Below are 16,012 nucleotides of genomic sequence, written 5' to 3'. Positions count from 1 at the left end.
ACAACACTTTGATGGATTCTATGGAATAATCTGAAGTTTGAGTAGACATGAACACTTTAGTGTATTCATCAGATAAAATTTTCAATAAAACTAACCTAACCCACATTTAATGGTTTATCTAGTTATTTCATTAATTTATTTCACTTAGGCATGAAGCTGAAGTAGTAAAGGCAGAATGGTGAACAGGCCTTGAAAACAATATAGACCTGAACTTGCCTTATTTATGACACACACTGGTCATGTAACCATGGAAAAGTCACTTAACATCTTTGCATTTCAAGCAAACCTCTAAGACTGTTATCTGCAAAAAAGGGGATGATCTAAACTGATTGAGGGAGTTCTTACACAAATGAAATCATGGGTCCATTCCCAGCCCAATCGAGTAGCTGCCATGACAGTAACAGAGTTGTGATTATATCATGAGAGGGATCATCCAGAGCTTATATTGATCTTATTGATATAGATCATTACCTTATTGAAATTTATAGTCTTGGAGTTAACCCTTGGATTGGATTAGAGGGTAAGTAATTTAGTCATCATCATTTATAAACAGAAGAAGAAAAAACATTCAGGTTTTTCTGAGTAAGATCTTCTCGCTATCCATTGCCTTTCAGTAGGTCAGATAAATTAGTATAATTTATATTAATTTGTATTCTAAGTCTTTCTTTATAAGAAGGACCTAGTGGGTAGAGAGCTGGTCTTAAAACGAGAAAGATCTAGGATCCAGTTCCACCACTGACACTGATTTTGTGACTCCCTTGAGTTCTTAATATTCTAAGAACCTCTCTAAGGCTGTAAACTGAAGAGAGATTTCTACCTTTATTGACAGTTGGAGTAAATAGGAAGGAAACTTCCCTATTTCAGTGAAATCATAATTTCAGTATCATTCCCCATCCCTGTCTTGCCCCACTTTTTCACTTTCTAGTTTACTTGAGTGCTGCTGTTGATTTAAAAAAAAAAGTCCTAGACCCAGAATTTGGAAATGTCTTTCTTGTCTGTTAATAATGGCATGCTTCTTTGACTAGGGTTGTACCTCAGAGGTACGGATTCTTTATTCCTATGAACATGTAGGTTTGGAGGATTATTTTGTAAATATTTTATTCTTTATGACTATGAACATGTAGTAAAAGGTTTGAGGATTATTTTGGTAATACTTTCTAAAAAGTTTTCTTAAATTAGGAGAAAATGACTCATGAGAATTTAAGCTAAAGATGGGTAGAGATAGGGAAAATGCTTTGGGATCCAATGGGAAAAAAAGTGATAAGACAGCTCCAAGAGGTTAGATTCTGTTAGAATTAAAATGTTAAAAATAATAGCTGGCATTTAAATATCATGCTATCTCATGTTATCTCTCACAAAATTATTTTGTGAAGTAGATACTACAATTATTCCAATTTACAGTTAAGGCAATTGAGGTTCAGAGAGATTTTTTCTTGAGATCACAGTTAGTAAATATCGACCAGAGTATGCCAACTCAGGCCTTTCTGACTGCAAGCCCACAACTCTATCCATTGTGCAACACTGCCTCAGTATGAAAAAGGAATTTTTGTTGGGTTATATAGCCCAATCTCTTAATTTTATAGAGAGGAAGAAATGACATGCTTATGGTCATATAACTAGTTAATGATAATAGAGCTGTTTCTACAACCTAGATAATCTCTTGACTCTTAGGCTGATACTTTTCTACAAAACCAAGATGCCTTCTAAAAAAGTAGGTTGAATTTGTTCCCATTACAGATGAATGTAGGAGTTCTGAAAGATGCAGCATAATTGGAAACAAACTGAATTAAAGTTCAAATTTCTTTTCTGATGTTTTCTACAGTCTTACTTTGGGCAATTCATGTGATTATTCTAAAACTCATTCCCTCCACCCCCAAAAATGAGATGCTTGTACTAGATGACCTCTGAAATCCTTTCTAGCTTTTTATAGATGATCCATGATTCTAAGGACAGAACTGGAGAAACCAGGACAGATGAGAAGATAGTTGTCTCAGGTAAAAGAAAACTTGAATGCAATGAGAAGCTAAGAGCCTGCCTCGAGTGTGATGTGGTTGTGAATTTTATGCTTAGGATTTTACTAAAATGTATTGTATTATCTCCTTGAAAATCCCTTTTAGGGAAGGAGAGTTTTAAAAAATTTTTCTTTTAACTATTAGAGAGGTCATCAATCTCTCTTGCCCATCCCCCCATAATTTAGTAACCATTGTTCTTCAAATGGATGATGATGATGTGGTAAGTTGGCCATCCTACAACAGAAATGAAAGACATAAAATGTACATATGCTAGTGATATTGATTCAAGAATTTTTTTTTTAATATCCATCCAGGATCTTTGGAAAGAGGATAAAAAATTCAAAGATCCAGGTATTGTGAATTTTTTCTTTCAAGTACTTTTAGAGAGATGCATGTCTTGGCTTGGATGTGGGAATCAAGTTTTGTCAACTATCTATGACAGATAAGGATCCAAATTTCTAGGTTTGACTGTGAGATAGAGAAGTATAAAGGTGGCTTCTCAGTTAATACTTAGAAAGAGTTATGGTTCTATACCAGCTTTCTCTCTTTCCTAGGAATTCTAAAGTAGTTAATAATGAAGAGATAAAATGGCATTTGCTTCATTTCACATCTATATTTTAGTAATTCTGAGTCTTTAATTGATTAAAGAGATGTAAGAAGGAGAGAAGGAAAGGAAGGAGCAAAATCTGATTCATCCCATCTTAAAAAATTACTGTTCATGGATAAAGATTAAAGCCAGTTCTCATCACCTACCCCCGGGACTGTGAAACAAAATTCTTACCTAGAGTTGCTGTTATACTATTAATTGATTAATATAATTCAGGTTTGTTAATTCAAAATAAATTATGTTAGATTTTAGTATTTATTTGAAAGGAATTGCTATATTAAACTTTTTATTCATTGAACACTTAATCTATTTTTAAAAAAAAACCTAGGTCTATGTCACATAAATTATTGTTTGGTCTATCCTATCCTATCTCATTTAATTTTCATAATAACCTTGTGAGGTATTATAATTAACCTCATTTCACGTTGAGGAAATCCTATGGGTCTAGAGTCAAATGGTCAGTAAGTATCTGAGATGAGATTTGAAGTCATGTCTTTCTGGCCACTATTATCATCTAGTTGTTTATTACATTTATGGTATAAGAGTTCAGGGGAGCAGTTTGGAGTAAAGATGCATTCATGAAATTTAACAGCAGAGAAATGATAATTGAAGTTATGTGAGTGGATAAGATTACCTAGGGAGAAAGTATAAAGAGAGAAAAGGAAAATACTTAAACAAAGCCTGGTAAAAACCTTACACTTAGCGATCAGCAAGACTGGAATGGTCTGGTTCATAGCCATGTGTCTCACTAGATTAGATGATCAGAATAGTTAATGTAGAGCAGACAGTGTTTGTTACCAATTGTCAGAATAAGATAAGCAAAGAAATGGTGAGTAAAGTTAAAAGTTTCCTCTTAAAAAATGGAAAGATATGAGCCAGGAAACCTGACAACTCATTTTAATTAAACAAAAATGTGTTTTGCACCTATAATATAAGTATTTTGCTATGCTAGCCCATGGGGAGATAGAGGCAAAATCAAAAACTGTCCCTGTTCTCAAGGATTTTATGTCCTGATGTAGTCAATTCAATTTAACAAGCTATTATTAAATAGTTGTAATGTTCTAGGTATTTTGTTTGTGACTAGAGTTATAAACAAACAAACAAACAAATAAATATAGAATATATACAACAAAAAACCCAAAATGATTTGAGATTCATCTAACAACTTGGGTATTCAGGAAAGACCTCTCATTGGAAGGGGAATCTTGAATTTGACCTTGATGGGAGCTAGGGAATCCAAAAGGTTGAGGTGAAGTAGGAGAACATTTCAGGTCTGGAGATTGTCTTTGTATAGGCATACAAGTGGGTGAATCAATGTCAAGAACATGGAACATGAACTAGGCCTATTTGGTTGGAAGTAGTATTCATGAGGGGAAATAATTTGCAATCAATCTGTAGCCTGATGGTGAAGGATTTTAAACACCAAAAGAGTTTGGTTATAATCTTTTGGGCAATAGAAAACCATTTCTGGAGAAGGAAATGATATGAATTCATAGAAGGTTATGACATTGTACCTATCCATGGTTAGGTCACATTTGAAGTTCTACATTCAATGCTGGGTCAATTGCATAAAGGACATTGCCAATACTAGCATGACTAGAGGAGAGAGGAGTAGAACACTTAGAGAATTGGAGACTATATATATATGTTAATAGTTTAAGGAACTGGGAAAATTTCACCTGTAGAAGAAGAAACTCAGGAGAGACATTACTGGTTCCATCACTAATATGGAATAGGTAGTCTAGAAAATGAGTTTGTGTGAAGATAAGGAATTTGAGGGAATTGCAATAAAGACCAAATGTGGTACTTCCACTATTGTTACTTATGACAATAAATTACAATAAAAAGTTAACTGACATGAACCACTTCAAATTGGTTTATTGTCTTTCTAGTTTTGTTTACAAATACACTTGAGATGATCCAGTTGAACTGTATCTCACATTGAAATCAATAAGTCAATAAATATTAATGAAATACTTACTCTGTGCCGGAACCTATGCTGGGCACTGAGGATACAAGGACAAAGCCTGAAAGCAATCTTTAGCCACAATGAGTTTATATTCCATTAGGCAAGATAATAATTACATATGAAAATATATGTGATATTAACATAAAGTCAATAATAATATAGACAAAGTATTTAAATGCCATTCAATTCAGAAAGGAAGGATTTAGTAGTTGAGTGGATCAGGAAAGGGTTTATTAGAAAATGATACCTAAGGGGCAGGTGGCACAGTGAATAGAGCATTGTTCCTGGAGTCAGAAAGGCCTGAGTTCAAATTCAGACACAGACAATAATTACCTAGCTATGTGAATTTGGGCAAGTCACTTAACCCCATTGCCTTACAAAACCCAAAAATATGACACTTAAGGTACATCTTTAAGCATCCCAGGAATGGAGGTTGACCAATGTAAAAGTATAGAAATGGGAGATGAAGTGTCATATGTGAGAAAGAGTGACAAGTTGAGTTTGATTATATTGCAGAATCCAGAAGTGGGAGTAGTGTCCAATACATGCCTGTTTTCCCATAAAATCTTCTAACTAAAAAAAATGAGGCTATTTTGATTAGAATCTTCCATCAAAAAGGGTATCACAGTATTATTGAATTTCAAAGTATAAGGGTCAAAAAGTTCATCTAATCCAACCAAACAGCATTATAATATTATAGTGAAGTGATCATCCATCTTCTTTTTTTTGCAAGGCAAATGGGGTTAAGTGGCTTGCCCAAGGCCACAGCTAGGTAATTATTAAGTATCTGAGGTCGGATTTGAACTCCTGCCTCCAGAGTTGGTGCTCTATCCACTGTGCCACCTAGCCACCCCTGATCACCTATCTTTTGATTCAAAAATCCTAGTGTGGACAACTTAATATCTTCTGGTGGATCTAGTCATATTTTTGTTCAGTTCTAATTATTAAGAATGTTTTTAACTCCAGTTATATCTTCCTTCAAATCAACAAATTGTTCCTAGTTCTAACTTCCAGGGTCAAGCAACACTAGTCTATTCTAGTTTTTATCTAAGAACTTTTTCAAATATTTAGTATAAGAGATTAAAGCTGGAAGAAGTCTTAATCCACATTTCACTTTATATATAAGAAAAATGAGACCCAAAGAGGTTAAATGACTTGCCAAAGGTCACACAGGTTGAGATTTGTTGAAATTTGAACTTAGATATTTGGACTCCAGATGCAGTGCTTTTTCCATTAGACCAAAGTATAAAAAGGAATTTAAAATGACACACCAGAATTTAACACCCACTGAACTACTATATTTGCAAAAAAAAAAAAAAGATAAAGTCTTTGAGTATAAAATATGGTCCCTCCACTCTCAAGTCTCTAACAGTGATGTTTTGGAGAAATTTCCCAAACCAAGTCATTCAATATCTCTTCTGCATGTGTAAAGAAAGCACCTTACAAATTGAGCACTAATCTTTCTATTTCTTCTAGGGACCTATCCTTTGTCCTTATATCCCCTTTTGTTTATGTATTTGGAAAAATTCCTGGGCATTTTTCTTCGGATTCATTGATATCCCTTTCTCTTGATGATGATGAATCAAGTTTGATCTTAACACTCATAAACTTTAACTTTAGGATCAACTCGCTTCTTTACATTTCCTTACATTATATCATCATATAAATCCATTAGTTACACATAGTTTCCATTATTATTTTACTGGAATTATTTGTCCCCCCCCAAAAACTCATCTCTGAAAACTGTATATCAGAATATCATAGTTTTTTTTGTCTAAAGAGGGGTGTCACACTCCAGTTTTTTGAAAAGAGAACATGCGGAAAAAACCACTTTGTATTTGCTTAGTTTTGACACTATAGATAACTGGATTCATTAATGGGGGGAAAAGGAAGTAGACATAGCTCATTGTAATGTGGACCACATGTGGTACATGTTTCCCAAACCGATGGATGAAAGTCAGCCCAACCACGGTGACATAAAAGACAAGGATGCAGCAGATATGGGAAACACAAGTATTGAGGGCCTTGGCCCGTTCCTCTCCAGAGGCAATGCCCATGACTGTCTTAAGTATCAGAACATAAGAGAACACAATAATAAAAAAGTCCATTAGTACCATTGCAAACACTACTACAACAGGATAGAGTCGATTGAAGGTGATGTTGGCACAAGCCAACTTGATGACATCTTGATGGAGGCAAAAGGCATGAGAGAGTATATGAGAATGGCAATAAGGGAGCCAATGAAGTCTTATAATTATAGGCATAATAGACAAAGCAGCTCTCATCAGCACCCCAATCCCAATCTTCATCACTTGGGAATTGGTGAGGATAGTGGTGTATCTCAGTGGGTTGCAAATGGCAACAAAACGGTCATAGGCCATAGACAGCAAGACACCTGATTCCACTATAGAAAGTGTGTGTATGAAGTAGGCCTGGGCAAAGCAGATTCCGTGACCAATCTGTCTCTGATCCAGCCATAGGACCCGCAGAACAGTGGGCATTGTGGTTAAAGTCACTCCAAGATCTGTGGCTGCCAGCATGGCAAGGAAATAGTACATGGGTTCATGGAGGTTGTGGTCATTCTTTATGAGGAAGAGGAGAGTGCCATTGCCAAAAATAACAGAAACATACACTGCAAAGAAGGGGATGGAAATCCAACGGTGAGCTCCTTCCATGCCTGGGAACCCAGTCAGAAAGAAGGGATCTGTGCTGCTGCTATTGAACCACATTTTGTGAAGGGTCTTTACAGGTAGAAAAAATTTCCTTCCAGGGACTTTGACCTAAGTAACTCTGCTCTGGTTTCCCAGAGCAAATGACCTGGTTATCTATTTAAATGACGTCCATTTTCCCAGCACCAATTCAAAGATGGTAAAGAAGGGAATGATTTGTTTCTTCTCCAGAAAGTCTAAGAGATAGAAAATAGTTATATAGAATGAAATGATCTTAGAACTGAATGGGAGGACAGAAATCATCTAGGTCAACTTTTGCCTGAACACAGCAATATCTCTGACCAGTAGTCATCTGTTTTCCACTTTGAGATCTGTCATCAGACACTAAGCATCTCAGTCACTTTTCTCCTTTGCTCATATGATAAATAGGTCATAAAGAATTTACTGTTTCCCAAGGTAACCTATTCCATTGCATTTTTTGAAAGCTTTAAAGATTAGGAAATTTTTACTGTCTTCTTGTGACTTTAACTCTTTGATTCCTATTTAAGAATTTATATGTTGATAGCACTTTACAATCTGTAAAGCCCTTCACAGAAATTATTTCCTTTGGGTCTCCTAGCAACGCTGTTGCATTATTCTTTACATGATACAGAAGGTAGTAGATATATTCCAGACCCTTGGAGCAAAGCAGATGTGGGTACAAGTCCCACTTCTGGCACATAATAGCTAGGCTTTGCCTTGGGTCTCAATCCAACTTTCCCCACCACATTAGCTTAATGTTTAGGCCTTTTCAGAGCTCAGTTTGTGCCTGAATATCCTAACATATCTTTGCAGGCTTATCACTGTCACTACAAATAGTATCTTTCTACATTATGCTCTATCTACCATAATTCTTCTGACTAATACTGAGGAAGACAGAATAACAGAAAATCTCATAATTGCAACCCTATTTTAAGAAAGATAAAGCTCTAGAATAAAACAACTTTTTGGCTGATCTGTATTTGTCTGGGACATCATGAAATCTTATACCCAAAATGCCTCTATTTGGAACTTTAGCCTCCTTCCTCTGGCAAACTACATCTTTTGTATCTCTTAAAAGAAAATTTACCTATATAGTAAGGAGATAGAGAGAAGAGGGCTTATTTTTCTTATCCTAATAAAGAAGAATAAATTTCTGAGTTAATGCTTATTTGAACTATATGATAAGAGTTCATGGATAATGAGAACCTAAAAGAGAAGAGTGATTAAAGTTACTGATAACAAGAGGTATCAGGATCTATTTGAAGAAAATAAAAAAGGGTTGAAGTCAACTCCTGTATCCTTGTACCCATGAGCCTTCAATAGACAATGCAATTATATACATATATTTGTGTTTATACACATACACTCCTCCCCTCTTTCTCTTATGCTGTTCTCTCTGTCTCTGTCTGTCTATATATTATAGATGTGAAGATCTCCCCTCACTCTCTGTCTCTGTCTCTTTCTGAGTCTTTCTGTCTATCTCTAGCTCCCTTTTCTACCCCTTTCCTCCTATCTTAGCATAACATAGTGGATAGTGCATCAGTCTTAGAATTGGGAAGTACTGGCTTCAGGTCCTACATTGCTACGCATTTACTGTGTAATTCTGGACGAATAAAATAGCTATTTAGTTCTCCCAGGAAATTCTCTCAGATTTTAAATTCTAAGTTCTAGAACAAAGAAGGACATTTCATGTACAGTTGAAATCACAGGTCTAGATAAAAAATAATAAGTATGAATATCTGTGTATATGTATATTTAAGAGTGTGTGTGTGTGTGTGTGTGTGTGTGTGTGTGTGTGTATACATTACATATAGATTAAGATTTGTAATTTTATTGATATGTATAGCTTCCAACAAAGAAACTGTTCATTTACAGAGACTGGCAACTATTTTCTACTGGGCTAACAGAGTTGTCTATGGGTACTGAGAGGCTGTGACTTTCCTAGGATCACACAGTAAATATATATCAAAGGGGGGGACTCAAAGCCAGGTTTTGCTGATTTTAAGGCTGGCTCCCATGCTGATTCATGTTTGTATGTATATATGTATACATATAATATATATCACATATCTTAAATACACATTGCATATATTCACATTCATATTTTATGTATGTCATAAAATTGGTCACCACAAATAATGTAGTTTTGCAAACTAGAGAAACATGTTTGATTATTCACAAAACATGAATATAATATACAATGTTATTGATATCTCCATGAATATATATATATATATATATATATATATATATATATGTATGTAACATATTATCATAGGTGGCAATGTTTATTATGTGATCACTGGCTATTGACATTTCTTTGATGGACTAAATTCACAAGTTTTTAGAAAATTTTTCTATAGATCTTTCTATAGATCTACATATTGCAATGCAATATTTCTGCCTGGCAGGGGTGGAACACAAAAAACAAAGATACTGCTTTCTATTAAGATGGGGAGAGCTCAGGGGAGGCTTAATGTGTGCTGTGTTAAGAGAGATAGAGAAAATTATTGTACTTGCTACTCAGTAAGTATTGTTGAAGGGATAGGTGACACAGTGGATAGAGTACTAGATATGGAATCAGGAAGACCTCAGTTTAAATTCAGTCTCAATCTCGTATTTAATATGTGACCCCTGGAAAAGTTACTTAACTCTGTTTACCTCAGTTTTCTTCTCTGTAAAATAAGCTGGAGAAGGAGATGGCAAACCATTCTAGTATCTTTGCCAAGAAAACCCCAAATGGGGTCACAGAGAGTTAGATGTGACAGAAATGACTGAACAGAAACAAAGAACAACAAGAATTGTTGTTGAATGACCTACTGACACAATGTCATAGTAACAGAAAGGAATTTGATGTATGGACACATTTATGAATTTCACTGACACATACAAAGTCTGACTGACTGGATAGTTGAATGATTTAATAAAACTGAACAGAAATGGAGGGAGATTGATGAAGAGAGTCAAGAATTGATGAAAGAAAAGGGGAGAGAAATGAGTAAAGGGTGCAGCAGATATAGAAGAGACAGAAGGAGTGGGGTGGGAAAGAATATGAAAGAAGATGGAGGAGAGGACAGAGGGAAGAAAAAGGAGATTATAGTTGGGGGGGGGAACAGCATAAGAAAAGTGAGAAAGATGTGTGAGAAACCATTTTCTAGATTCCTAATGGGTCAGGGTCATAGTGAGGGAGAAGGAGTAGCTGTCTGTGTGACATTGTGGGCTTTAGGAACTTCCTGAGTGTGAGTCTCTGGCAAAAAAAAAAAAAAGTTCTCCAGTTTGAAAGAACTCAAATCTAGCACTAAGCTAGGTTCCTATGTGAGATTATCAGTGGTATGAAATACCCAGCTCAGTTCCTTGGCCCCAAATGTCACCATTGAGGTCCTTGTGGCACATTTTTGGAAATGCAGCCTAGGGGAAATGCAGCCTTTCCCCTACATCCCATCTCTACTTTTTCCCATTAATCATTAGCACCAATACAATTTCAGATGCCTCATATAAAAATAATAGCAATTATTTATTTCATTAAGTAGGAGGCACAAACTCTGGGAGTATCACAGGGCCAAGGAGCATTGGAAACTTGGCTCAGAAACTGTATTTCACTTAGACGTCTCCTAGATCTGAATATCTTTGCTTATCTACAAAATCTAGTCCATTTTCCTGGTTTTTTTTTTCCTCCCTGAGAAATATCTTCTTAAACTTTTCCCCACCACCAGCCCAAACTGCTGCTGATCTTATCCCACTTGGGGTCCTAAGATGCAGGACTTCCATCTCACAGCCTAGCCCAGAGGGAAAAACAACAGGAATCTATTTTGATCTTTAATATCCTTAGAAGCCATCTGGATGTCACAGTGGATAGAATGCTGAGCATAATCAGGAAGACCTAAATTCAAAGACACCAGCTATGTGATCCTGGGCAAATCATTTAATCTGTATTTTCCTCAGTTTTTTCAGCAGTAAAATGGGGATAATAATGTTTCTTATCTCACAGGAATTTTGTGAAGATCTCATTAGATAATATTCATATAGCAGTAAGTTTATCTTGGCACATGATAGGTATAATTTAAATGCTAGCTATTGTTATGTTGTTGCTAATTTTTTCTGTTTTTTTTCTATGTTTTCTCACAATCTATCACCTAGATCTCTTTGGCTAGTGTTCTGTTATACCCAACAATGTAAAGTTTCATTCACAAACCTAATTGCAGTTAAGAGATCTGGGTTCCAATTTTAACTTCATATATGTAAACCTGTGTCATCTTGAACAAATCAAAATTTTTTGATTTTTTTAATTTTTAATTTTTAAAAAATTTTTTAGGCCTCCATTTCATCATTATTTTTTCATTAAAGAGGCTGGCCTAAATGATCATTTCATTTAGCTACTATGATAGTGATAGAATGTGGCAATGACTCACCAACCCAAGCAGTGTTTCTGCCTTTCTGGATATCAGCAGGCCCACAAGAACCCCAGAGTGTTCAGTTCTAGAGTTCTCCAAGGAGTAGGAATAGGTGATCCCTTAAGAGAAATTCAGTCTTTTTGTTTCCCTGATCCTATTCTGATGCTCAGGCATCAGTCCTTGGTCCTTGAGGACCACAGAAGAAGGAGAGAGAAGGGAAAATCAGAGAAAACCTTGTATTATCATCACCTCTTCTTAGATTATCAAAATAGCAACCTGTAGAAAGCAGTCAGGATTCTCAGCCCCAGTTGGAGACCTGAGAAATGCTTTGAAAGGTCCCTGGGGTTTATAGCAAAGGAGATGAGAGGAAGTTCAGTATGGAAAAGAGAATTGGACAGATGTAGAAATGGACATTATATCCCATAGCTATCTCCTAGTCCCTTTTACTCACCAGAGCTAGAGTCACAGTGCTGGGAGAAAATCTCTGATCTTATCCAAGGGTTCATTCCTGCCATTGTCACTTGAGTCTTTTCAGAAGACTTTGTGATTTGGCACATTTCTCCAATATGACTTCTCACCTGTATGCTCCTCCCCTTTTGTCAGCTTCCTGGGGAGTTTCTGCTTGGGTTTCTTCTATTCCCTCACTGATACCCTAAGGATCCCTTAGTCCCTGTGCTGGTAAACAGTTTCTCAAATCTGAAACTTACGATTTAGATTCTCAACCTTCAGATTGGGAGGAGAGGAGGGAATCATGAAAAACCACGAAGTGGTGGCAAGGCCTGAGATAGCTTCTAAATACTGAGATCCAAGAATGAGATAGGATGGGCCCAGGAAGAGCGTAGTAAAACTTTTATCCAACCAAATTAAACCTGCATCACTGATAAATGCCTTCCCATCCCTTCTCTCTTCACTGGTTACTGAGTTTTTACCTTAACTAGGCCAGGTAACAAAATAAATTTAGGAGCTAGGGGCCAAAATTCCTAATCAGAGGCAAAATTAGGGTAGGGCAAATAGAGTTTTACCACAGGATGCCAAACTTTAGAAAGTCCTGACACTATTTTTCTTTTGCTGATATTTTTATATTATAAAAATATAAAGATTACTCCTACTTTGTAACATGTAATGCAGTTAAGTAAAACTAATAATACATTGACTTTGACTAAAAGTTTGTATTATTCACATCATAACATTCTCCTACCTCTTGATTTAAAGAGAAACAAAAACAAAGAGAAATCTATTCATTTTATCTCCCTCTCACACCTTACTGGGTGGGGGGGGATAAATTTGTAACAAATATGTACATCTAGAAACCACTGAATGGTTGTAATGGAGAACAGCCAGTTGATTGTTCTATTTGACTACAAAAGGTAGAATTATTTCTACAATGCATTGCCACTATTAAGATACATATTTATATTTGATGTAAAGGAAAGAAAAACAGCTTATTAAGCAAAATTATCTCAAAGTAGAATGTGCTTCCTTGAGAAATAGTGGTCTTAAACTCAAGTTTAGATACCTTTAAGTCGAGTCTGCATGGTTATGTTGCAGAGAGGATCGTTTTTCTTTTTCATAAGTGATTGTCCTTTTACCTTCTAAATCTTTGATTTCATTATTCTGTGAGTTCCCCTGAATAGGTGGCTTATTCCATTTGAAATCTATAGGTGTCTTATTAAGGCTTGCTATGCTACATTTTAGTAAGACCTTGGTAAAGATTCACAGATGCTCCTGCATGTGAATACAATTTGGACAGTCAGTAAGTGCCAGGCTGAAAGAGGATGTCATTTCTTCCTCTTTATCAGAGACATATATTTTAATTCAAGATGTGATACTTCCTACCCAGAATAAGGGATCAGAAGTAAAGTTTTTGATATGGAAGGAAGTCAATGAAAGAACTATGAGATGGACAGAATCTCAAGTTAAGAATCAGAGGAGACAAGGAGATAATAGACTAAAAGAATGAGAGATGACAAGACTTGGGATATTAAAAAGGAGTTATAGAAATTTATCTAACCCAAAAGTCCTTAACTTGGTACCTGTGAACTTTAAAAAATATTTTGATACATTTATTTCAATAAAATGATTTCCTTTATAGTCCTATATATTTTATGCATTTATGCATAAAAGAGAAGTTGTCCATAGGTTTAATCAGACACACAAAAAGGTTAAATGTGTAAATGTGTAAATTTTTCTGAGAAAGCCAGAAATGAATTGTCCCCCATTTTATTTCATTTAACATGAAGGAGCTGTCATCCTGACTTGATCACTTCCAATCTGTGTGATTCTGAGTAAGTCATTTAACTTCACCGTGTCTCAATTACCTTATCTGCAGAATAAGAAGTTTGGACTAATTGTGCTACATGTTTTAAGCCATTGATCCTTTCATAATCTTAACTTGAAAGATAAATAATCTGTCTAAATAGTTTGTAGTAATTTATTTGTTTCCTTCATCTATGCAGGTCTGACAGAATGCTGCTTAATATGATAACCTACAGGGAGGAAGTGAAAAAAAGAAAAGTAGAAACCTATGTTCCTGAGAAAAAAATATAACTGAATACATGTATTGGGAGCCATGGACTACAATTGATTAGAAAATCAAGTGAAGGGGCAGCTAGGTGGTGCAGTGGATAGAGCACCGGCCTTGGAGTCAGGAATACCTGGGGTTCAAATCTAACCTCAGACACTTAATTATTACTTAGCTGTGTGGCCTTGGGCAAGCCACTTAACTCCATTGCCTTGAAAAAAAAATCTTAAAAAAAAAAGCAAGTGACAAAGTTCAGGAGCCAAAGTCCAGGGTGAGTCATGGGAACCTTACCTCTAATACTTCACCCAAGCTCAAGCTATATCCTGAAATCTTAGGACCCTTTTTCCTAGAAATTGAACAATCTTACTCTGGAAAGGACTGACACCCTGTGCTTTCCTAGATAGGATCTAATGGCTCTTGTTTATTAAATAACTCTCAGTAATCCTCTACACCATTGTGTGGTCTAATACCAGTTTATCACCCTTCCTTTTGACTAGATTCCTAGGTCTGGAGGCAGTTCATCATTGGGCTTCCATCCCCTTCTTTGTTGTTTACTTCTCTGTGGTTCTTGGCAATGACACCCTCCTATTTCTCAGATGACCATGGCCTCCATGAGCCCATGTACTATTTCCTGGCCATGCTGGCAGTCACTGGCCTATTTGTGACCCTAACCACAATGCCAACAGTGCTGGGGATCTTATGACTGTATCACAGGGAGTTTCAATTTGAAGTGTGCTTCTCTCAAGCCTACTTCATCTACTCACTCTCTATAGTAGAGTCAGGAGTCTTGTTTGCCATGTGCTATGATTGTTTCGTTGCCATCTGTAACCCTCTAAGATACAGGTCTATCCTCACCAAAAAGAAAGTAGTAAAAATTGGGGTTGGGACGTTGCTGAGCTTCGTCTTAGTTGTGCCCTCAATTGTCCCACTATATTGGTTTCCTTTTTGTCATTCCCATGTCCTCTCTCATACCTTCTGCCTCCACCAAGATGTCATTAAATTAGATGTGCAAATATCACTTTCTTTTTTCTTTTTTTAGTTTTTTTTCAAGGCAATGGGTTTAAGTGACTTGCTCAAAGTCACACAGCTAGGTAATTATTAAGTGTCTCAGGCTGGATTTGAACTCAGGTACTCCTGACTCCAGGGTTGGTGCCACCTAGCCGCCCCAGAAAATATCACTTTCAATCACACCTATCCTATGGTTCTGGCTTCATTTATCTTTTTTTTTTGGACTCTCTAATCATTATTTTCCCCCTATATAGTAATTCTGAAAACAGTTATGAGCACTACTTTTGGAGAGGAGAGGACCAAGACCCTAAACACCTGTATCTCCCACATCTGTTGTGTCTTGGTTTTCTGTGTCACAGTGATTGGCTTGCGTCTCATTCACTGATTCAGTAAACATGTCCCAAGTGTGGTCCACATCATTGTGAGCTTTATCTGCTTCATCTTTCCCCTATTTACGAATCCAATCACCTACAGTGTTAAGACCAAACAGATCAGAAATGGCATCCTCTGGAAGTTCTGTCTGCCCAGATTCAAGTCTTACTTTTTGTTCCATTGTACAACTCTTTGGGTTTGGATTTCTGAGACCTGAGTATTATAGATCTGCAGTGGGTCTGAACCAGATATTTATTCACCTTAGATGACATAGTCACTTAAAAGACTCTAGGCATCATCTTGAACTTTATTTAGGGATTGCAAAGTGCATTCCCACATTCTGAATACATGAAATAATATATGCCCCTTTTGGACTTAGATCCATAATGTCTTTAATCATTTGATATCTGGGAGAAGATAGGAAACAGAAGTATAAGTACAT

The 16,012-nt window shown here is 36.1% G+C and overlaps 1 protein-coding gene and 1 pseudogene across 1 annotated transcript; one reads left to right on the top strand and one right to left on the bottom strand.

The window, feature by feature from the left end:
• Window positions 1–6,375: 6,375 nt before the first annotated feature.
• LOC141490040 (olfactory receptor 51B6-like) lies at window positions 6,376–7,317 on the bottom strand. Its single transcript, XM_074190317.1, has one exon. The coding sequence runs from the start codon at window positions 7,315–7,317 to the stop codon at window positions 6,376–6,378; it is 942 nt and encodes a 313-aa protein (XP_074046418.1).
• A 4,361-nt stretch (window positions 7,318–11,678) lies between these two features.
• LOC141507832 (olfactory receptor 51B5-like) lies at window positions 11,679–15,787 on the top strand (annotated as a pseudogene).
• Window positions 15,788–16,012: the final 225 nt, after the last annotated feature.

Source organism: Macrotis lagotis, chromosome 1 (assembly GCF_037893015.1).
Source record: "Macrotis lagotis isolate mMagLag1 chromosome 1, bilby.v1.9.chrom.fasta, whole genome shotgun sequence".
In the NCBI taxonomy this organism is placed as follows: domain Eukaryota; kingdom Metazoa; phylum Chordata; class Mammalia; order Peramelemorphia; family Peramelidae; genus Macrotis; species Macrotis lagotis.
Note: the sequence above shows the minus strand (reverse complement) of the source record. Positions and strands in the feature narration are given on the sequence as shown.